The sequence below is a fragment of the Rhodnius prolixus genome, unplaced genomic scaffold, assembly GCF_049639745.1.
Source record: "Rhodnius prolixus isolate KJV_2025 unplaced genomic scaffold, Rpr scaffold_9, whole genome shotgun sequence".
Taxonomy (NCBI): Eukaryota; Metazoa; Arthropoda; class Insecta; order Hemiptera; family Reduviidae; genus Rhodnius; species Rhodnius prolixus.
In genome coordinates this window covers 5,275,492-5,300,834 of record NW_027411604.1, presented here as the reverse complement: position 1 = coordinate 5,300,834, position 25,343 = coordinate 5,275,492, and the positions used below count along the sequence as shown (strand labels likewise).

The window sequence follows — 25,343 nt, the reverse complement described above, 5'->3', positions numbered from 1 at the left end:
AGCCATCTCAAATTATAAAATCAATTATTTATTAACTTATTAAGCAGGGATCTTAAAGCCACACTATAATGTGTTTTCTTTAATTTGTATAATCTGACATTATATCGATTATCACTCTTCTCATCACCAAGTATTGCCGTAACACTGATTTTTTTTTTTCTAGATAATTAATTACAATAAAAGTTACGGAGCAATTTGGAAGTAAGTAAGCTATTTCCGGCTGAGGAATTTTAGCAAACACGTATTAACCATTTAAGGATGTGCAAACAGAGCACCTTCAACATCCGGCCAATATTCCAGATGTCACCCTATCCACTGTTCAGTCTAATTAACACTCTGTCGGAAGCCTTCAAATCACGTTAATGTCCGAATAGAACCTCTCTGAAGAGTATTGCAGCAACAGCAGTACGTATATTGGTTCAATTAAGACGTTCTAGATCGCCCAAACCGACGGGCTATCATAGTACCCAGTGGAAGGAAGTATACATAGTTCAATTCAGAATAAACGTCTGATTATTAGAAAACAGATGTAAAATTGCTAACAAAGAAAATACAGGATGCCTAAAAACAGGTGGAAAATTATTTTCCTAAAAAAAAAAGAAAGCAAATTAATAGGATTTCATTTGTAATCAGTAATTTTGTTGGGATTACACAATAGATAAGAGATAAAAATATTTTTTAAACTACCTCCTAAATACGAGGGTCGTTTGAAAAGTCCGTGCAAAGTATGAGAGATAGCACCACTGGCGCGTATCGAGGTTATGTTTAGTTAGTAGCATCTCTTGGAAGAACACACACCAAGTTTCAGCCAGATCGGTCTATTTCTTTGTGTTTGGCATTCGTTTGAATCGAGGAAGTCGAGTGATTTTCAAAAAATGGACGAAAAAGAATTTCGTGTGTTGATTAAACACTACTTTATGAAAGGCAAAACGCCTCAGGAGACTAAAGAGAAGCTTGATAAACATTATGGTGACTCTGCACCTTCGATTAGAACAGTTTATAAGTGGTTTCAAAATTTTCGGAGTGGCCATATGGGCACAAGTGACGCTGAACGTTCTGGACGCCCTGTTGAGGTTACTACTCCAGAAATCATTGATAAAATCCATGATATGGTGATGGATGACAGAAGAGTGAAGGTGCGTGAGATTGCTAGTGTTGTGGGCATCTCGAATGAACGGGTACATAATATTTTGCATCAACATTTGGACATGACAAAGCTATCCGCAAGATGGGTGCCGCGGTTGCTCACGCTTGACCAAAAACGAAATCGTGTGAAGTGTTGCAAGGAACGGTTTGCAGCTGTTCCAGAAGAATCCGCAGGACTTTAAGCGTCGTTTCGTCACTGTGGATGAAACATGGATACATCACTACACTCCTGAGACCAAAGAACAATCTAAACAATGGGTTACCAAGGGGGAATCTGCGCCAAAAAAGGCGAAGACCGTTCCTTCGGCCGGCAAGATTATGGCGACTGTCTTTTGGGATTCGCAAGGAATAATCCTCATCGACTATCTGGAAAAGGGTAAAACTATTACAGGTGCATATTATTCATCGTTATTGGACCGTTTGAAAACCGAGCTGCAAGAAAAACGCCCACGATTGGCCCACAAAAAAGTCCTTTTCCATCACGACAACGCGCCAACTCACACCTCAGCAGTTGTGGTCGCAAAATTAATGGAAATAGGGTTCCAACTCGTTTCACATCCCCCCTATTCTCCAGACTTCGCTCCCTCGGAATACTATTTCTTCCCCAATATGAAGAAATGGCTGGCGGGAAAAAGATTTTATTCAAACGAGGAGGTGATTGCAGAAACGAATGGCTATTTTTCAGACTTGGACAAATCCTATTATTTGGAAGGGATCAACAAACTAGAGCAGTGTTGGACGAAGTGTGTAAGCCCAAAAGGAGGCTATGTTGAAAAATAGAAAAGGTTTACCCCAAAAAATTAAGTAGTTTTTATTTTTGCACGGACTTTTCAAACGACCCTCGTACTTAGTTCAATTCAGAATAAACGTCTGATTATTAGAAAACAGATGTAAAATTGCTAACAAAGAAAATACAGGATGCCTAAAAACAGGTGTAAAATTATTTTCCTAAAAAAAAAAGCAAATTAATAGAAGGATTTCATTTGTAATCAGTAATTTTGTTGGGATTACACAATAGATAAGAGATAAAAATATTTTTTAAACTACCTCCTATATATACATGCTCGCCGTTATCTATTCTCTGCTTCACAGTGTATGTATTTTACAAGCTGATAACAAACTATTACCTGATAACATCAGCATCGTTGGTAAAATAAAATATTTAACATAAAAATCTACTAGAGTTGTTTCCGCTTTTTAAAGATATTTTTACATGAATGAGCTGCGGTTTTTTTTTATTTTTATTTTTTTTTTAATTAAGTGTAACGATTATTTAAGGGGTAATAACATTCCAAAACAAAGATGCTGCGAATCTCCTTCTAGAATTTTCTAGGAGTTCAGGGGGTTAAGATGCTTTGACAAATTTTTTTTGAACCTGAGAAGACGTAAAAAAAGAAGGGAGAAATCTTTTAGGCTACGAAGATTGTAGAGTTGTGACATTAAGACGGGAGCATCGACTGTAGGTGGTAGGATATTGGAATGTACGAGTATGGTGAAGCTGTAAGCAATTAAGTGCTAAGGGACTAAGTTTAACCAGTAGCCAGAAACTTGGAGTGAAGTTCGTTCAAAAAGAAAAATAAAAAAAAGATGGCCTCCACGTAAGACGTTTCTTCGAACATTAAAACGAAGTATTTCCGATTAAAAACTGAACATCCAGCGCTGATTTTCATTACAAACAAACTTCCGGTTTTTTTTTACGTCGACGTATAGAAAAAAATTAATTTACAATACTATATATAATTTATTCCTTAATTAATTCTTTAATTATTCCTTAATTCCGGTAAATTATTAATAATTAATTTTTTGCTATTAATTTCTTGTAAAAATTACCTTGGATTTTCTTCTTCAATACTATTTTCTTGCTGTATCGGCAGATATCGGGTATTATCGTCACACAACAACGGATACCACGCATTTGTTAAATACGAATTACGTTGATACGATTTTTCATATGGCATGCCACTACAAAAAAAAAAAAATTATAATTTCCGGTAAATTTATAATTAATTTTTAATTTAATCTAATTCTTGGACAAGGAATGTGTGCAATAAAGGTACTAAGTTTGAATATTGTTCAAAATAGGAATATTTGAATTGAATTTAAATGTAACCTTATAGGAAGATATGGTGGGAGATTCAATGTGGTACACTGATGGCTCCAAGATGGAGGAGGGTGTGGGAGCGGGAGTGTACGGGGTGAAGCCGAAATGTAGCTTTTCGGTTAGCCTAGGGAAACTAGCTACAGTTTTTCAGGCTGAGCTAGCTGCAATTAGGTTCTGTGCTGCCGAGATTGAAGGGCGAGGAATTATTAATTCTAAGGTCGTAATTTTCTCGGATAGTCAGGCTGCTCTACGGGTAATTAGTTCCTATCAGGTTAACTCAAAACTGGTTTGGGACTGTCTGGGTGCCCTGAAGGAAATCAGTGACCAAAATAAGGTCTTTCTAGTCTGGGTACCTGGTCATTCAGGACATAAGGGTAACGAAGCGGCAGATTTATTGGCCCGGGAAGGCTCTGCGAGATACTTCGTTGGCCCGTAGCCCTGTTTTGGGGTTCCGAAGTGTGTTAAGACTGCGACCATTAATCTATGGGTGCAGAGTAGGTCTCAGGAGTGGTGGTCTGCCACCACTGGACAGAGACAGGCGAAGGAGTTTATTAAAGGCTATTCGCCAAGGCTGACTGCAGAATTAATCCGTCAAGGCCGCGTGGGGCTATCAGGATGATTGTAGGGCCTATTAACTGGGCCACTGCAGGCTCAGAAAACACATGCATCGCATGGGCCTGGCAGATGATAGCCTCTGTAGGTTCTGTCAGGAAGAGGAGGAGGAAACGGGCACTGCACGTGTTGTGTCAGTGTGTGGGGCTCGTGTGGCTAAGGATGTTACTTCTCGGGGAGGAAAACCAAGGCCTGTGAGCTTTACCCAAGAGTCGCTTTCCAGCATTAAGAGTCTAATTAAAAGGACAGGTCTGGAGGGTGAGCTTTAAAGTTAGGGGAGCCACAATAGACCCAAAGGGGTCGCAGTGGCGTAGGCCCTGAGGCCGCCCTAGTCTAACCTAATCTAATCTAACCTTATAAGAAGCCTACTTATAAGCAATAAGAAGTTTACCGAAAAATGAACTATCTGTAGAATAGAGTTATTTCCGGTACAGGATTTCCCCCCCCCAAATTCGATTTTAATAAAACACAAACCCCTCCTTATTAGGAAAAAAAACAAAAACAAATTTAGGGTCATCTTAAAGAAAAAAAAATAGCATTTTAGGAGGAATTATTCCTTAATGGAGTAATTATCCAGTAATAAGTTGTAAATTAAATACGTTTAAACTCATTACATGAAGCTTAAATGAAATTGTAGGAGCCATGTTCAAAAAAATTATTAAAATACTGAGATTTTCTTAAAATTGGGAAATTTAATACCACAGCTAAAATCAGGTAAAAAAGAAAACCTTCTTTTATGTTACATACGTATATGAAATTTTTGATTTAAAACTTACAACAATTACTGTTGTAATTTTCTTAAATTTTAAAACTATATTTTGTGTAACAGGTAATAAAGATGTAAGTAATTTTTTAAAGAAATATGATTTATGTCTGTACAATACACGAAAATTTCACTTTAAGAGGAAAAGCCTAATTTATCTCTTCTCTTCCGGAAGTGCCGGTAAACGAATTTTCTGTGGAAAAACTTAACAAGCTAAAAAAAATTAACCAGTAAAGCAAGACTTCCGGTTTTATCGATTTTGACTATTCCGATTTCGGTATTTTTTATTTTTTTTTTTTTGAGTTACAGAGAATAAAGACAGACTGACATATATTGTCTTCAAACACGTAAAAACCAGAATTTTTCTTAGTGTAAGTAAAAAAAGTAATATAATAATGACAATTTTTTAAAATATAAAACTTTATAATTTTAAAAAAATGAATAAAAAAATAAAATGGCTGATTTATCTCAACACCTGTAAGATCTCAACCATAGTGAATGTAGAACAACTGTTATAAAGGTGAATAACCTTCCTTGCATTTCTTATAATCACCTCGTGAGCAAAAAAAAAAGAAAAGAATATCATATAATAAACAAATATAAGATATATTATGTTGATATAAATTATAATAGACTGAATTTATATATATATATTTTTTTACAATAAAACCATTAAGGAAAATCCGGTTTGGTAATACGCAATTACATTTCTCAATTAAACAAAAATTCTTTTTGTTTATATTTTAGCGTAAAATTATTTATATAATTTGGTAATGCCTGTTAAGAGTCAGCTGTTCTTAGATTCAGCGCCATCTTTATAAAACAAAAACAAAAAAACCTTAAAATATAAAATTAACGAACACCTCTCTTACTACACTAGTGTGACGAAAGTATTACGATAGTGTCTGAACTTTTTACCGGAAATAACTTGTTTCATGGAATCTTTGAGTAGAAAAAAATTTCTGTGACAGGTCATCAGGCTCTGCCACTACGTAAATAGTTTAGCCTCATGAGAAAACTCACTAGGATGATCCGAGTACTGGCTGAATGAGGCAAATGAGGGATATGTAAAGTTGGTAACTCGTCCAGGGATACCAACAAGCAAGCGTGCTATAGGATAAGATTAAATTATCCAGCTGTTGCGGTCTTAACCCAATTCTCTCTTTTATTTAAAATATTTCCAGCAGAGTTCTTGATTTAGCAAACGAACTTTTATTTATATTTTTTAGGCACAGAAAATTATTCGCCGTGCCTTTATTGGACATTATCTTTCTACCAAGAAATCTGTAATTCTGTGATTTACCGGAAAGAGGTATTTTTTTTTTCAAAAGACTACTGAGAAAATTATAGACGCAACTTCAGATATAATCTCTTTCAGGGGAAAGGTTCGATAAGCGAGAAAATCTTATCAAAGAAGATCGAAGAAGGGTAAAGCTTGGTGTTCCTCTGGAAGATCTACTCTCAGCGAAGAGTAAATAAAAGAGGATCATGGATCTAATCAGATTGTATTGAATCAAAAAAAGAAACGACTCCGCCATTTCTCATTGAAAACCTCTTGAAAGTTGTGCGGAGAACTTAATAAAAGGGACAGACGAAAGAGTTTGGGGGAAGAGAATTCTTAAGCTTCCCATTTCCTCGAATAGATTGCTTTCAATTCGTTTAAAATAATATGACAACTGAGGACACTCAATATAATACTCAAATTTTCAAGATTACTCTAAAATGATTTGAATTTCCCTCTTTCTGAGTTCAGGGGGAAAAAGAAATTGTTGCGAAGTCATACGACACTTGGAAAAAAAAAAAAAAAAGGAAGAAGAAGTTCAGAGATTTCAAAGTTTCTGCAGCACGACCTCAGCATCACTGTCTAAGATTAAAAGATTAAGATCTTTATTCCCTAGCTTATTCCCTACAACTCTACGAGAGGAGGAAAAAATTCCGTACTGCCATCTTCTCTGGTCCAAACGCACTATGAGTTCCCATATCTAAACTATTATTACACAATCAATACAGGATGTAGGAGGTGGTCGTTTCCTCCTCTTGTAACAATCTAATTTGAACTGCAAAGGAATACTAAGATAATTAGTCCCATCCTGTGGAGTAAAGTTTATGTCACAATTCTGGACAATAGTGCTGGATAAATTTAGAATCTGTCTATCTTTCTATCTATCTCCCTATATATTTATCTACCAACCTATCTATCTATCTATCTACCTTCCTATTTATCAACCTTCTCTAGCTCTCGATATATCTTTTTACCTGTCTTCCTATCTATTTATCTACCTATCTCTCTATGTAACTACCTACCTATCTATCTCCCTATTTATCTACCCATCAACCTCCTCTAGCTCTCGATATATCTGTCTACCTACCAATCTATACAGGGTGAACCAGTAAGTATTCTCCATAAGCCTAACTGTGTGTAGTACATCTGAAATGAAGTTCAATGACGTATTGGCCAACTTCATATTTTCCACTGTTCTTATATAATACGTATTTTATATTGTACGTATAGTAATATTTTCTATTGTACCCTATTCGAATCTAAGCAAATTAACCTTCGATTATAAAAATAGTACTTGTTCGAAAAATATTTCCTAGCATTTTCTCAAACATTTCAGAGTTTAATTTTTTTTTTTATAAAGTGCAATTTGTAACCTTTGACTTCCTTATTTTAAGACAACCTACTTTAAAAATTGACTACTGGTCCATCTAAAAGAGTTTTCAATGAATTAAACAACTTGATAACTAACACTGTTGAGTGCTCGTGAACACGTTTTCTTGCTAAAACAAACATAATTTCTCGTACAAAGATAAAAGGAATCCTGGAAAATGATATACCGTATGAAAGCTCATTAAACAAGGAAACTTGTATAAAAAGTGGCCAGCACCTAGGTCTGATAATGATCACATAAGGGCCTAATGAGTTTTCTTCCAAAAATTTCGATTACTTTTATTTTCCCAGTATCCAGGAGGAAGATTGAGGCTGTTTGGAGAATAATTTATGCTTCGAAATGGTTGGTCAATTTTTAGAAAATTCATCTGTCTTTCTAACCGTGTCACCAGAATCGAATTCGGACTAAAACTTTCTGAGTAATAACATTTTTATGGCAAAAAAAGTAATGATTTTAGGAAAAAAAAAAATTAAAAGTGACGTCACTCAAGAACAGTGTAAAATATGAAGTTGGCCAATACGTCATTGAACTCCACTTTAGATGTACTACACACAGTAGGCCTATGGACAATACTTACTGGTTCACCCTGTATTATCTATCTCTCTAAGTTTCTACCTACCTATCTATACCCCTTTTTATCAACGTATCAACTTTCTCTAGCTGTCGATATACCTACGAGGGTCGTTTGTAAAGTCCGTGCAAAAATAAAAACTACTTAATTTTTTGGGGTAAACCTTTTTCATTTTTCAACATAGTCTCCTTTTAGGCTTATACACTTCGTCCAACGCTGCTCTAGTTTGTTCATCCCTTCCGAATAATAGGATTTGTCCAAGTCTGAAAAATAGCCATTCGTTTCTGCAAATCACCTCCTCGTTTGAATAAAATCTTTTTCTCGCCAGCCATTTCTTCATATTGGGAAAGAAATAGGGAGCCAAGTCTGGAGAATAGGGGGGATGTGAAACGAGTTGGAACCCTATTTCCATTAATTTTGCGACCACAACTGCTGAGGTGTGAGCTGGTGCGTTGTCGTGATGGAAAAGGACTTTTTTGTGGGCCAATCGTGGGCGTTTTTCTTGCAGCTCGGTTTTCAAACGGTCCAATAACGATGAATAATATGCACCTGTAATAGTTTTACCCTTTTCCAGATAGTCGATGAGGATTATTCCTTGCGAATCCCAAAAGACAGTCGCCATAATCTTTCCGGCCGAAGGAACGGTCTTCGCCTTTTTTGGCGCAGATTCCCCCTTGGTAACCCATTGTTTAGATTGTTTTTTGGTCTCAGGATTGTAGTGATGTATCCATGTTTCATCCACAGTGTCATGCGGATTCTTCTGGAACAGCTGCAAACTGTCCTTGCAACACTTCACACGATTTCGTTTTTGGTCAAGCGTGAGAAAATCACTCGACTTCCTCGATTCAAACGAATGCCAAACACAAAGAAATAGACCGATCTGGCTGAAACTTGGTGTGTGTTCTTCCAGGAGATGCTACTAACTAACCTCGATACGCGCCAGTAGTGCTATCTCTCTGACTTTGCACGGACTTTTACAAACGACCCTCGTATCTATCTGCCTATCTTTTATCCAAGTATCTAACTAACTCCATAACGTTTTGGATGGTTTAAAACTGGGTTCCCACTCAAACGATTTTAAAAAAACATAATCTTTATTAGTTTAAGTTGGTACAAGAAACATAATACACAAGAGTTTTTATTAAATTATATGTCACCATGGAAGAGAGAGCAAGCTAACCGTAAATAAGCCGACATTAAGAAAATGAAACAGAAAAAAAAAAGCTATTATAAAACAGCGCACGGGCTCATAAATTGGCAGAATGAACATGTTTCAAAACTATGGAAACCGGAATGCGCGTACGACCAGGCTCCCTCCACCACCACCCTCCTCACCGCCAACCACCAATGGTATGTTTCCAATTTATTACTTTAATATCTTACGTGTTGCACCAGAATTCTACGTTTCAACCAACCGACTGGCTATGACGCCATGTGCTCATTTCATTTGTTGTATGTATAAGATCATCAAAAGCGTAAAAGGGAGTAAAAAGTAATTGTTTTTGAAAACATGTCATTTATTAAAAAATAAATTTTTCTTTTGTATTAATTTTTGTTTTTCTCTTACTGCTTTAATTTCATGGAGTTTATAAAGTATTTATAAAAGTATAAATTAAAGCTCATTGTGGATAGATACGCACAAACACCAATTTTGTTTTAACCAGAATTTCGCACGCCCAGTTAACGTCAATGTGGATGTGTGTAACCAGAGTAATATTAAAATCAATTACTATAAAAAGTTAACAGTCACTCATCTATTTTCCAGGCCAACATTATTACTTCACATTACAATGATAATATAAATATTAAATAGGATGAAAAATTAATGCCAGTTTAAGTCATGATAAACTTTATTATGCCGCGAGCTTTCGACCCCTTAGGGACTAGGTCCATCTTCAGGGCTGTGGAACATATTTACAGTGTGTTAACCATTATATTACCAATTAATTATATTACAATGAATATGTATAATGTAACGAAAATTGGTGTGTCTTCTGTCTTGTCTGTTCATGGACTGAATGTGGATCGGTCTATGTGTGATTGTGTTTGGTTTGATTAAGGAAGTCAGTGTTGCCAATTGTTTTTCTGACTTCCTTAATCAAACCAAACACAATCACACACAGACCGATCACACTCAGTCCATTAGCAGACAAGACAGAAGACACACCAACCCTCTAATGATGTAAAATATTGTATTGTAAATTAGGTAAATATTTTTGTTAATTTCGTTACATTATACATATTCATTGTAATATAATTAATTGGTAATATAATTGTTAACACAACTATAAATATGTTCCACAGCCCTGAAGATGGACCTAGTCCCTAGGTCGAAAGCTCGCGGCATAATAAAGTTTACCATGACTGAAACTGGCATTAATTTTTCATCCTATTGAAACTATGATTCAGTCACCAAAAATAATGAACAATAATAAAAATTAATAAGATTACGTCAAAACTATGACGACATAAAGAAAATATTTGCGCAAGGTAGTGTGGTGCTATTTATTTATTTTGTTTTATATCTTCTTCCAACGCAATTGCGTCATACATCTAAAATCTATTTTCGTTAAACAATTTTTTTAAACAAATAAGTATTCTTCTACCGGTACGAACCGCCCCCGCCGAATAATGGACTTCCAAGATGAAAGTTCCTGTATATAATATAATTGAATGGATAGATTTTTTATTGATAAAAATGAGCGTAGGTAAGAGAGAGAGAGAGAGAAAGAGACAGAGAGAGAGAGAGAGAGAGAGAGAGCAGAATGAGGGACATTACAACACAATGAAATTATTGTATTACAGATATAATACAAGATATATAATACAGTTAGCATGAACAGTAGTAACCTTGAAGCAGCTCAGGTGTATTATACTGCATAATCTTATATAAATGTATTATTCACTTTGAAAATATCGCAACATTAAATATTATGTCACTATAATCGTAAAAGTATTGTGGTTGGTTCCCCCCATACAAATTTTTTTTTTTTAAATTACCTAATAAACAAAATACATAAAAACAAAAGAACCCACAATCTTACTATTTGCCCCACCTCGCTAAGATTTTTTTTAAAATACGAGAGTTTTTTCACAGCTTTAAATTTTTTTGTAAATTATTTCCTTGTAAAAACCTTAATATCAAAATTGATTCATTTGAAAAGTGAATATTTAAGGGTATATTTTAGTGAAATTGAAAATGTGGGGAAAATGTTTGGTTAACAGTTGATAAGAGAGTACCTTAATTGCATTTTTTATTACAAAACTTTTAGGCGCCACGGTAGCCGAGCGGGTTAAGAGGCGAGACCTGTAAAGCTAAGATGTATTGCGGTACAAAGACTATATTCCCCGGTCTATACCTTTAATGGTTAATATGAGAAATTTATAGTAAAGTATGTTTGCTAGTCGCCACGGTAGCCGAGCGGTTAGAGGCTAGACCCGCAAAGCTAAGATGTATTGCGGTACTAGGCTATATTCCCCGGTCTTTACCTATAATGGTTAATATGAGAAATTTGCAGTAAAGTATGTTTGCTAGTCACCACGATAGCCGAGCGGGTTAAGAGGCGAGACCCGCAATGCTAAGATGTATTGTTGGTTTAGTGGGTTCGATTCCCGGTCTTGCCCTTGGATTTTATTTAATGTTTAATATGAGAAATTTACAGTAAAGTATGTTAGCTAGTCGCCTCTGTCCACGACTCCTAGTAAATGGTAGTTGGACGTTGAGCCCAGCCTGAAAAAATAGGCTTTACTTTACTTTTTTTTTATTATTACAAAAATTTTTGTTTTTTGTTTTTTTAAAGTAACAGAGGTGAATGTTTGTTGTTACGACAGAACAACTTCTTTTTTTTTTTACACTTCATTTCCGGTTACTTTAGAAAGAAAAAAAATTAATTAATTTTTACTTTCTATACCAAATCGATTAATTTTTATTAAATCGACAGTTTTCAGCGGAAATATTATTTTTGAGATCTGAGTACAAAAGGTGGTATTCTACAAATTGATCAGTATGTAAACCACTAAGTCTCAAAAAAACGAAAAATTGCAATGTTGCTCCCAAAAAAATTCTATTATGGAACAGAGGAGAATCAATTTTTCTTTCTCTTTCTCTATCAAAAGGGCCACTTGATTACAATTTACGCCTTAATTACAATATTAATAGTAATTAATAATTTAAGTAAAATTCTAAAGTTAAAGGAAACCGCTCGACTGGCAGAATCACTTTACATCCAACATCAAAGTAGTTATAGAGTATCTATTTATGTAGAATGATGATCTAAGCTTGGATGATAACTAACGGCCTCTACAAAAAAAAAAGAAAAAAAGTCTATCTGAGGAGCCTTTTCATCTTTTAAGTAGAATAAAGAATATAACAGTAGACTGCTCCACCAGGAATAAATTTTCTATTTCACTTTTCGTTCTATTCTTTAGAATAAAACATAAGGTGTATCTACTATGTTAAGTTATTCCGTTTTTAAAGATGAACAAGAACAAGAGCAAGGAACAAAGGAAGGCTGCTTACTATTAAAGAATATCTTGCTTAAAATTATGGAATTTTCTCAGTAAATAAAGTTTACTAACTTGTATTTACTAAAAGAGAAGTCTGTGTAGGTTCTGTCAGGAGGAGAAGAAGGAGGGTGAGGAGGAGGAAACGGCACTGCATGTGTTGTATCAGTGTGAGGGGCTTGTCTCGGTCCTCGGAGAAGAAAACCCTAGGCCTGCGAGCTACACCCAGGTGCCACACTCTCGAGAATTTTCTGATTAAATGGACGGATCTGGGAGGGCGAGCTCTAGAGCAGTAGGAGCCACAATAGATCCAATAAGGTTTACAAAAAGAGCGCCAAGTAATGTGAAAGTTTCAAGTTTTCTGCATCTAGAAAATTACCGGAAGTGACGTAGTTGGGAGTCTATTGAGAAAATAGGGTGTTATATGATTGAAATTGAAGGTGTTCTAATCGAGAACTTGGTTATTTTCTTATTCTACTATACTCGTAGATTGTTACATAAAACCTAATAGGCGCTTCTATTTGAAAATTGATTCTACGAAAATTGATTCTAAGAAAAATAGATGACGTAATATTTACTACAACTTTTTAATGGCTTGATAAAAACTCGAAAAACTATCTTAGTAACTAAATAAATTAAGTAAAAGCCAAAAAATAAAATCATGATTAATGAATTAGTCAATAATAATTAAAAGTTGACAAATGGCATAGAAGAAGATAATTAAATATTAGCGATAATAACCCATCTCAAGGTAATAAAGACATATTCAATTAATGAGAATAAAATCCAAGGTTGTAGTTACCTGTACAAAACGATATCGACACACAATACACCCACAACTATGAACTATTATTGAGATGGCAGTGAGAGAGAATACGTACACAATAAAAGGGTTTTGAAAGCAAGTAAACCGGATGGAGGAGGTTTTGTAAGCATTTAATGGGTGACTCAGACGAATGAGATATTACAGCTTCTTGAATTTCAAAATTCAAAGATCTTTATCAAGTGAAAAGTGGAGAATAAAGATGATTATAAAGAAATAATATTTTGAAAAGATTAACAATAAGATTTATTTTAATTTATTTATTGAACTTTATTTTAGCCATTAGTAATTTATTACTAAAATATCTTGAATTTAGTAAAGTGAGAAACGAAGATCGTATTATATTTCTGTTTTATTTGGCATTGACAGATGAGTGGCATGGCGGCCAAAAACTACATCTTTAAGATGTCTCTCCCATCATCCAATATATATACTTAGAATCTTTAGTCTAGTCCGAAATAGAAATCATAATAACCAAAGTATGGGATTATTTTCAAAACAAGTTGTAACTTACTTCAATTATTATTTGACAATTAACCCTAAATATTCACTTAATCCATTAATCTTGCACAATCTTCCAGAATAGAAGCAACAAATTAACGTGAAAAGATGCATCTATGCACAAAGAGCTGGCTAATAAATAAGTCGCGTACAGAAATACATACATTTTCGTTCATACCAATTTCCTGTAACTTTATTCTTAGGCAAACATTTTAATGAACTTTTATTAAAATTACTAAATCTCTGAATGCTGTACCAAGAACTAAGCCATCAAATAGTATGTAGTATGAGAGAGAAATTAGTGAAAATCTGATGAACCCACCACTGGATGTTAGATGAAATAATATTTGAAACTGTTTAGAAATATGTCCACTTTTTCTGTTGGGCTAATGTTTAGGAGAGTGAAATTGTAAGTGGAAGGATCCCCGGTTCGAATCCAGAATGTAGCAACTTTTTATTTGTCACCAAAAAAAATAAATAAATAAATGTTTATATTAAATGATAGCTTTGGTTTACGACAGTTGTTAATTTATTATTTTGGGGAATATTGAGGTGAGGTCAAGAAATTCAAAAAACGAATTTTTGATTTCTTCATAGCAACGTTTCGATAAATATACTTTTTCTGCAACCATGTAGGAATATTCTCATTACTCAATTAAAATCAGCTGTGTAATGCCCAACATCCCACACTAGTGGGGGGAAATTCCCATTAGTGTCACTTTCCGCACAAGTGAGTGGAAAAACTTTATTGTGCTTCCTTGATGTAAGAAGTTTTGTTATTAACATAAATATTTTATGTAAAACTTTAATAAGCTTATTTAACGTAATTAAATAATTAAAAAACGAATATTAAAAAATAAAATAATAATGGAAAAGAATATAGAAATAAAAATAATATTTTAATAAATAATTAGATATTTTTAATTATAACAGTTAAAAAGGTTACAGTGTTACCTTACAGAAATTTAAAATGGATTCTAGTGATTGCTGTTTAGTTTTTTTTTAGTTAATAACCCTAATGGTTGCAGAAAAAATATAATATTTAACTAGAGAGTAATGTATTTTCCTCACACACGGCAATTTGCACTTGCACTCGCCTCGCTTCGCTCGCTCGTGCGTGCAAACCCTGCCTCGCGTGAGGAAAAGTACTACTTTCCACACTTGTTAAATAAATAACTATACCTTCTTCAGGGTACTGTAAAACATTTTTGTGGAGTTTAATGTTAAAGCTACTTCATCATAACTGTTCCTCTTTTTTTAGCCCTAGCAGTTATCTAGTGAATTATCATCTATTTTGCCTAAACCATATTTATACTACATCACAGATGTAAATTAGACAATTGCAAGATTTTTATTTAAAAGAAGGAACTGAAAATTTAGGACCCTAACTTACAACGGTGTTTTACATTGTTAGGAATTTCTAGATCAGTTAATTGCTGTTCATTATTTTTGGTGTCTGATTCACAGTTTCAATAGGATGTAAAAATAAATGCCAGTTTCAGTAATTACAAACTTTATTCTGCCGAGCTTTCGACCTAGGGGACTAGGTCATCTTCAGGGCTAGTTTACAAAGTAATATTTTTACATTACAGGGTTGGTGTGTCTTCTGTCTTGTCTGTTCATAGAAAGACCGATCACACTCAGTCCATGATCAGACAAGACAGAAGACACACCAACCCTGTAGTGTAAAATATTACTTTGTAAACTAGCCCTGAAGATGACCTAGTCCGCTAGGTCGAAAGCTCGGCAGAATAAATGTATCACGACTGAAAACTGGCATATACGAGGGTCGTTTGAAAAGTCCGTGCAAAGTCAGAGAGATAGCACCACTGGCGCGTATCGAGGTTATGTTTAGTTAGTAGCATCTCTTGGAAGAACACACACCAAGTTTCAGCCAGATCGGTCTATTTCTTTGTGTTTGGCATTCGTTTGAATCGAGGAAGTCGAGTGATTTTCAAAAAATGGACGAAAAAGAATTTCGTGTGTTGATTAAACACTACTTTATGAAAGGCAAAATGCCTCAGGAGACTAAAGAGAAGCTTGATAAACATTAAGGTGACTCTGCACCTTCGATTAGAACAGTTTATAAGTGGTTTCAAAATTTTCGGAGTGGCCATATGGGCACAAGTGACGCTGAACGTTCTGGACGCCCTGTTGAGGTTACTACTCCAGAAATCATTGATAAAATCCATGATATGGTGATGGATGACAGAAGAGTGAAGGTGCGTGAGATTGCTAGTGCTGTGGGCATCTCGAATGAACGGGTACATAATATTTTGCATCAACATTTGGACATGACAAAGCTATCCGCAAGATGGGTGCCGCGATTGCTCACGCTTGACCAAAAACGAAATCGTGTGAAGTGTTGCAAGGACGGTTTGCAGCTGTTCCAGAAGAATCCGCAGGACTTTAAGCGTCGTTTCGTCACTGTGGATGAAACATGGATACATCACTACACTCCTGAGACCAAAGAACAATCTAAACAATGAGTTACCAAGGGGGAATCTGCGCCAAAAAAGGCGAAGACCGTTCCTTCGGCCGGAAAGATTATGGCGACTGTCTTTTGGGATTCGCAGGGAATAATCCTGATCGACTATCTGGAAAAGGATAAAACTATTACAGGTGCATATTATTTATCGTTATTGGACCGTTTGAAAACCGAGCTGCAAGAAAAACGCCCACGATTGGCCCACGATTGGCCCACAAAAAAGTCCTTTTCCATCACGACAACGCACCAGCTCACACCTCAGCAGTTGTGGTCGCACAATTAATGGAAATAGGGTTCCAACTCGGTTCACATCCCCCCCTATTCTGCAAACTTGGCTCCCTCGGACTACTATTTCTTCCCCAATATGAAGAAATGGCTGGCGGGAAAAAGATTTTATTCAAACGAGGAGGTGATTGCAGAAACGAATGGCTATTTTTCAGACTTGGACAAATCCTATTATTCGGTAGGGATCAACAAACTAGAGCAGCGTTGGACGAAGTGTATAAGCCTAAAAGGAGACTATGTTGAAAAATAAAAAAGGTTTACCCCAAAAAATTAAGTAGTTTTTATTTTTGCACGGACTTTTCAAACGACCCTCGTAGATCAGTTAAGTTAATCCAAGAATCTTGATACAGAATATTATTCACAGAAAAACTTTTTTCTTAAAGTATCAATCATCAAATAATCATCGACAGTTAAGATGATGTAGCTTAACATTTAAACTCCGCAAATTTTACTGTACCCTAATATTTACCGAAACGTTTTGTATGAAGGAATCAAAAACTTGTTTGCGAATTTATTGACCGCACCTCAATATTCCCCAAAATCATTGTTTATATTAAAGTGCTTCCACCCCCGTCCGAGATATCTAATTGGTAGTTGGATTTTAAGTTCCGCCTGAAAAAAAGGCGACTTTACTTTTTTAAATGCTTAAAGAATTTTAAAAAATAAAGTTTTCTCATTCTATTTTACTTTAAGAAAAAAAAATAAGTACTGCTTCTTCTCAAGATGAAGCCAGTCGTTTCTAACTCGTAATTACTTTCCATAAAAGTGGAATACTATGAAACAAAAGAAGTAATGTGGGCGATTAAAGTAGGATATCGTTAGGCTATAGTCTGGACAAAGACATGAAGGAGGCGTGGGACTATGAAGCATTCTCAAGGCCATATATTATTACTGTCCATTCACAATTTTTAATAAGTAATCACGAGTCATTTACTTTTTTATTATTTACATGTTGGCAAGACTGGCATTTCCTTTTAATTCAATCTAAAAAAAACAAAAACAAAAATTGTGGCAAACCCATACGAATTTCTCTTTCGGCTTAAATGTTTCTTAAAATGAAGTAACAATATGATTGAGAAGAAATTAAAATCAAACAATTTGGAATAATTGTAACGATATCGCCTTATTCATACTTAGAGAAAAAGAAAAATTACTTATTACAAGCTCGTTTTTATGGGCCACAATTTTTGAATTGCCCTCAGGGTTAGTAGTGTGATAAGGATTCCACTTAGAACCCGCAATTCCAGACTGGCTCTTTACAACTCAATTAACATTCCACACCCCAAAATATTCAAAACCAGTTTTCTCAAAAGGAATAAATTTAAATTCTAGTTATTTGATACATAGATAAGAATTTTTAAATTCCATATTTCGTCCTCGAAACGGCATAAAACATAATTTATTCTTCAAAAAGTTTTTTAAAAGTGAATATTCATATATAGAAACGTACACGGAGGAGAGGTCGAAACTTCGGGAGATAATTCAGCAGCTTATATGCAACAAAAAAATATTCTGTTCACTATGGCCTGATTCTCAATAGTGTCCAAGCTACAGGACAGAAAAGTTATGGCCGTTTTTATGGTGGAAAAACGCGAATATCGACGGAAAAGTTAAAAATGTTAAATATCTTGGACACTATTGAGAATTGGACCAAAGTGAATAGAACATTTTTTGTTGCATTTGAGCTGCTGAATCACCTCCCGGAAGCTTCGACCACTCCTCCTCGTGTACAATCCTGTATATTTATTTATTCGGCTTGGATTTTGTAATCGGGAATTACATTTTCTAATAATAATTAATTATTGAAATATATCTCATTTTTCACGGCTCACAATACTAGTAAAAATCTCGAAACTCTAAGAATATCTTACGATAAGACTGACAGACAGACACAAGAAAATAGTTTCTCGATCAATAAATACTATAAAGAAAAAAAAAAAAGGAAAGGAGTGGGGATAAAGAAAAATGGCGCTTTTCTAACTCCCCGACATTGATAAACTCATCAATCAAAAATTTATCCATTCTACGCTTCTAGTTTTGGCTGCCTAATGCCACTAAGGGGGCCTCCATCCACGTCTACACAAACGTAATACTCTTAGTTCTCTGCAGAAGATCGATGACACTTCTTCTAGGTGTACTTTTTCTTTAACCAAAGTTATAAGAAGAAGAATTTGTAGTTTGTAAAAGTCAGCTCTTAGAGCTCTATATTAACGTCAACACCACAGTTCTCCATTTTTTTTTTATTTTTTAACACCGGATGTTAAAATGTATTTATGGGTTACATTATCTAGTTTAAAAAATAGCAAATTAAACCAAAATGACTTAAAAATGCCTTTCCCCAAAAAAATATTTTTATTAAAAACACTTTTCAATTAAAAAAAAAAATTAAAGTAATGCCTATTTTTTCAGGTGGGCTTTACAAATCCAACTAACAAATTAAGTGTCGTGGACGGAGGCGACTAGCAAACATACTTTACTGTAAATTTCTCATATTAACCATTAAAGGTATAGACCGGGGAATATAGCATAGTACTGCAATACATCTTAGCTTTACGGGTCAAGCCTCTATCCGCTCGCCTACCGTGGCGATTAGCAAACATACTTTACTGCTAATTTCTCATATTAACCATTAAAGGTATAGACCGAGGAATATAGCCTAGTACCGCAATACATCTTAGCTTTGCGGGTCTAGCCTCTAACCGCTCGCCTACCGTGGCGATTAGCAAACATACTTTACTGCTAATTTCTCATATTAACCATTAAAGGTATAGACCGAGGAATATAGACTAGTACCGCAATACATCTTAGCTTTGCGGGTCTAGCCTCTAACCGCTCGGCTACCGTGGCGACTAGCAAACATACTTTACTGCAAATTTCTCATATTAACCATTAAAGGTATAGACCGGGGAATATAGCCTTAGTACTTAGAAATAGATCCTAGTCGCACTGAATTTGATAAATTCTGATTTTCGTCCGCCCATTTTCTACGATTTTCCTTTACTGTGAGTTCGAAACTTTTATTCTAGGAGATTTTAGGGCTGTTACATTTGAGGTTGAGTAGGAATAGACTAACCTTTAAAAAAGGGTCATTTCACTGAAATCTACGGTAATTACCACTGCCATATTAATATCCGATTTTGAAGAACTATGCTTGACCGTAAATGTTATTAGCTATTAAAAGATAACTTCCTAACTACCCAACCAACACTGTCCACCCAGATAAAAGAGTTTTTAGTAAACAAAGAAAAAAAGAGAAACTTATAGTGCTTACAGCTACTCGACTGACCAAATGCCAATGAACAGGAGAGCCGGCGAGCAAACACAATTAACCAAAAATATTCTACGTAATACAGGTTTGTTAATATTCAAGGTCAAGTAGTGGGAAACGCAAACAAGTACCGCTCTTTACAGCACAGCGTTGCGCTCATCCATCTAACTATAATCATTTCTACTAGCTACAGTGCCGCCAAAGAAGATTTCATTTCTATTTATCTCTTACAATTCATTTTATCGTCACTCGTGATTCGGTCACAATATATTTTAGGTGGCATTGGATTTAGATTTTACATCCATTCCCTCCAACACATTTCTAAGGCTCAAAATCATCAACCGTTAATTAGATAAAGAGTGTAATCATCTCAAAATGTACAAAATTTTAGCTTTTTTTTTTTTTTAAAAAAAAAAAAAAGACAAATTGTCAAAAAGAAAAGATCTCCTGTCAGGCGGTGACATAACTAATGCCTAAAATATTTGCCTGTTTCATCTTTTGGAAGCCTTTAGATTTGGTAGGCTCTCGTTTATCAGGAAACGAAAGATACAACAGCAAAAATAGATAAAAACAAAACCTTGAGAACTTACAATACAAATTTGGAGGAAATTTAAAATCAGGAATTTGGTACACGAGCACAAAACATTCTCTTCTTCAAGTACGAGAAAGTAAAAAATAAAAATAAAAAGCCAAAAAAATCTATTCAGCAAAGGGGTACATCCGGTTGAATAAATGTGTCATGTTTTATTGTCGGAACTCATGACAAAAAAAAAGAAAAAAAGTTAATTGCCTGCAATGATGTTGTATAGGCTCACTATAATGAAAATTTTTAATTACGAAGGACGAGTTCAGCTCCCACAAAAACCAGTTTTTATAATTACGATACATACACACATATACGTATACAAACAAAGTACATCCCAATTATCTGGATGTGAACAATCGCATGAATTTCTCTTATTCTACGTAGTCAAATATATATTTTCTTATAGTAGTTTTGTAACAATTTTCTTAGGTCTAGTAATAGATCTAAGTGTAATAAATAAGTAAGCAAATAAGTAAGAAGTAAAGGAGGTGCCATTTACGAGTTAAAAACCAAGTCCAAGTGTGGAGTTAACAAACACAGTATAACCGCAATACAGCTGAGTAATGCGGGTCTAGCCTAAAACTGTTTAGCTACTGAAGCGTCTACTACATTAGGCAATAATGTTATTTTACCATAAATTATAAAAACGCTACATGCCATATTGTTATATCCAATATTATTTTATTTATTAATTTATTTATTGTAAATAAAACGAATCTCTAGGATAAATATAACAGGCAGTGAAAGATTTTTTTTTTTTTTTAATTCACAAAGCCTAATAATAATATGGTTGGTGAATTCTCCCAGCGGAATCCCTACTTTTTTTGTGGGCATCCCTCAAAAAATATATAAATAAAATCTGTATCTATATATTTACCACTCATATATAAAGTTGGAGGAAAACAACTGAGAATTTTCAAATAATTTTCCTTACTCAGATGGTGTAAAAACACAATTTAAAAAAAAAAAAAAATTAAGACGATAACTGTTCAATTCAATACACTGTTAATTTCCGGACAGATCACAAATTACTTCCGAGAAGGTTTTATCGTCAACACTAAGAGAAAGACTTCTTGAAAAACCTTCATTTTTTGGGGGGTACATTTCGGGTACAATTGGTGCCCATCATCAACCAAAATATCGGGTAACCAGTTAAGCGTGGAATTTAGTTTTTAAAAAATCCCGCCACAGTGTGCGGAATTAAAATCACGACAATGACGTGTATACACGTGACGAACGCAGGGGGCAAAACAACCAAAAGTTTTGACAACGTCATAATAGTCACTGCCAAGCGACTTTTTCTGCAATCTCTGGGGGGGGGGGGCTTGAGATTACCAGAGCATTCTGTGCTCATTCAAAAATCTTGCACCGTCTTCACGTATGCATTGCCGCGCCTAGTTAACTAGGGACGCAAGAGCTTTTTTTACAAAGAAGAAAAGAGCTTTTTGAATTCTGTGCAAAATGAAATCATGCTCGTACTGGAGGTCTGAACCTCTATCTTAAAGGTAAAAACGGGCATTGCACAAAGGGGTTGAGAGCTTCTATTAGTGTGCATAATTCCCCAATCTCTAATGCGGAGACCAAACATGTACCAACCACTTATCATTTGGCTGACTCCCACCAACCCCCTCCGTATAAAATACTTAGCAGTTCTATTGGTAAGATAAAGGGAAACATCCCCACCAAATAATATTCTTATTGTATTTTATTAAAATTTCGAGTTTTTTGTAGTTAATGGTAATTCTATATTTTTTCACAACGAGTATACCACGTCGAACGCACCCGTAATAGAGATTTACACATCAAACACGCTTAACTGGTTAATAAAAGAGATATTTAAATTGGTAAACGTTCCGATAAGTCTGAAATATCTTTCTCCTTTATACATATTTTAATGTCCTCTATTATTTGGCGGGAAATACATTTGAGAAGAGCTGTACACAATTACGTAGCTGCTCACTTCCGGTACATTCGAATTTGATAGAAAGACGATCGGTTTCAATGATTTTAATTTAAACCCAACATCAATGTTAACATATTTTGGGTTAAAAATAAATTGAAAAAAAAACGCGTAAAACGATTTTACGTAACTCAAAATATTTTTTTGAATATTTTTAAAATTTGTAATCACTTATACTAGCAGTTTATGTAGTAGCAAATAAATAAATAAAAAAATGATTGAATACAGAAACAAGTTGGCAAGACTGTTTAAAAAACCTCCCAGACAAAGCCATATAGAAGGCACACTTACAGAGAATATACAATAAATGTTCTCTTATATAACCGAACTTATTATGTAAGCGCAGTGAATTACTGTCTACAATTTTCTGAATAATCGTCTTCTTTTTCAATTCTCTTATTTTTCGTGTTTTTTGTCCCCTCTCTTCTCTTGATGGCGGAAAGGTTATTATTGAATAACATCTTAACATTTTTCTTAATTAAATTTCAATGAATTCCTATATTTCCCTGTTTTGATTTGACATATAAACGGTGGTTAGATTTCTACAACTTTAATTTGATCATTCTCTAGGACCAAAGGGCGCTTTCTCCACATCATCGAGCTTAAAGCTCAGAGCCCTCGACTTTAACCAGTTAAGCGTGTTTGACGTCAAACCAAATCTCTATTACGGTGCGTACGACGTGTATATACGTTGAAAAAAATATAAAATTGCCATTAACTATAAAAACTCGAAATTTTAGTAAAATACAATAAGAATATTATTTGATGGGTTGTTTCCTTTATCTTAACCAATAGAACTGCCAAGTATTTTATACGGAGAGGGTTGGTGGGAGTCAGCCAAATGATAAGTGGTTGGTACATGTTTGATCTCCGCATTAGAGATTCGGGAATTACGCACACAAATAGAAGCTCTCAACCCTTTGTGCAGTGCCCGTTTTTACCTTTTAGATAGAGGTTCAGACCTCAGTTTGAACAGAGTTCAAAAAGCTCTTTTCTTCCTTGTAAAAGCTCTTGCGTCCCTAGTTAACTTGGCGGCAATGCATACGTGAAGCGGTGCAAGATTTTGAAAAGAGCACAGAAGGCTCTAGTAATCTTAAGCCCCTCCACAGAGATTGCAGAAAAAGTCGCTTGCAGTGACTATATTACGGACGTTGTCATCTTTTGGTTGTTTTGCCCTGCGCGTTCGACGTGTATACACGTCATTGTCGTGATTTTTAATTCCGCACACTGTGAGGGTTTTTTTTTAAAACTAAATTCCACGCTTAACTGGTTAATGGTTGCAGGATGCAGGGGTTGACATCTAGTAATCTAAGGGATCTAGGAAGGAAGATATCTTTCTTGGGAAAACTAGGATCGGTCCTGAAGTAAAAAAAAAAGAAAAAAGATGGACAGAGAATTTGTCATGAAGTCCTGAACAAAAACTGTGTCCCAAAGAAAATCAATAAAGATGGGACTGCAAGGCTAGGATGGGAAGTATGGCATTGAGATAAACTACCATCCCATACAGTTCCTTTACAAGGGGCATTTATCCTCGTTACCTTGGCAGGATAAGTAAGATGGCAGCCAGCTAGACCATGCGTCTTCGATGACCGAGGCCAATTCTAGATGGTATATCATCTTTACTATGGAAATGCTTCAAAGAAAAAAAAGTAGATCTAGTTTAGCGTTCCACAAAGAAATAATGATGGACCGAGAAGCCTTGAGGGGCAAAATACGAGGTACCACTCTGTTGTAAGAGGGTAAGCGTTTTCCGGATAGATTTTCTTGCCAGAAGAAGAGGTTTTTTTAGGTGGCTGATTTTTCCAAACACCGGAAGCAAAACTGTTACTCGAACGTGCATAAATAATAAATATGTACTTATAAATAATATATACGGATTTATTATTAATTAACAAAAATTGAAAGTATAAATTTACTTATTGAAGTTGCAATCTTGGTAGAAGTATTTCGTCAGAAAACTTAGCTTCGGATTGAACGATACAATCAAGATGGAATACCAAACTTTGAGCGTCTTAAAAGTTTCGATTTTTAAAACAAAAATGATCAAAAAATTTGGCATTACTAGTTTTAACAAGTAAATGTGAGAAATTAAATTAATTATTTTAATTTAAACAAATTTTTAATTAAATATCTATTATTAATAAAATTTAAATTGAAGCCAAATATGTCAGAAAAGCGCCGAAAATCAACTGGATAAAAAATAAATTGGTGAATATACAATATATATTCTCATTCGTATACATATATACATATATTCCCAGGGTCATTTCTTCGGATGAGTTAGTTGACAATTAGTGAGTTAAATGTGCGTAACAATGATAACTAGGAAAACAAAATGTGTACATTATATAACATCCGGTCTCCCCCCAAAAATAGTATTATTGTTATTCTAAATATTTTTTTAATATTAATATAATAATTATGTGCGCATGAAAATAATTAAACTTAGGGCAAACAATATTAATGTCATACTGTTATGGGCCTTAATTAAATATCCAGGGTGTTCATTTTAAGACGGTTCAAATGCATTTCATGCTTAAACAGTATGCTTGAGAACATCTAAAGCTCTTAACATTTGATTTTTCTTTAAAAAAAAATCACTCGGAAAACGACTTATTTCCCGATATTAAGAAAAATACTAGCTTTACTACCTTGACAATATCATTAGTAGAAAGGGGATGAAAAGAATTCATAAAAATGACCTATCGCGTGCTCTTCTTTCTCTTTGATAACGAGTTAAAAAATTGAAATATGATTAAAAATACCAGATTTTGAAATGGCCTAGCACCTTTAATTTTGTAGATATCGAATTGCGGTTTCCGGTTTCTTTCCGGTTTGTGACTTGAGGTGCCTTTTTTTTGTAACTTTATGAGCATGAGCGTTTTAAATTTGCAGTTTTTTTTTTTAAATTAAAGCATGATTGTAGTGTGAGTGAGGATGGAGTAATGAATGTTATAACATTTTGTATGGATGTTGGTTTGGATGTTCTGGAGGGAGTCCGCCAAGTATACCCTCCTCAGGAAAAGGACTCCACAGAATAAGGTAAGTTTCTTTTGTGTTGTTC

At 34.7% G+C, this 25,343-nt stretch overlaps 1 protein-coding gene across 11 annotated transcripts in view; it reads right to left on the bottom strand.

Moving 5' to 3' along the window:
* The window catches only part of Rbp6 (RNA-binding protein 6), a 1,109,038-nt gene that overhangs the window by 1,075,652 nt on the left and 8,043 nt on the right, over positions 1-25,343 (bottom strand). For 8 of the 11 annotated variants that reach the window (XM_074128246.1, XM_074128245.1, XM_074128247.1 and 5 more), the window contains exon 2: positions 2,977-3,108. The exons of the other annotated variants lie outside the window; for them this stretch is intronic. In XM_074128246.1, the coding sequence (XP_073984347.1) occupies positions 2,977-3,108 (132 nt within the window). The remainder of the gene's footprint in view (positions 1-2,976; positions 3,109-25,343) is intronic. 11 annotated transcript variants of the gene reach the window in all.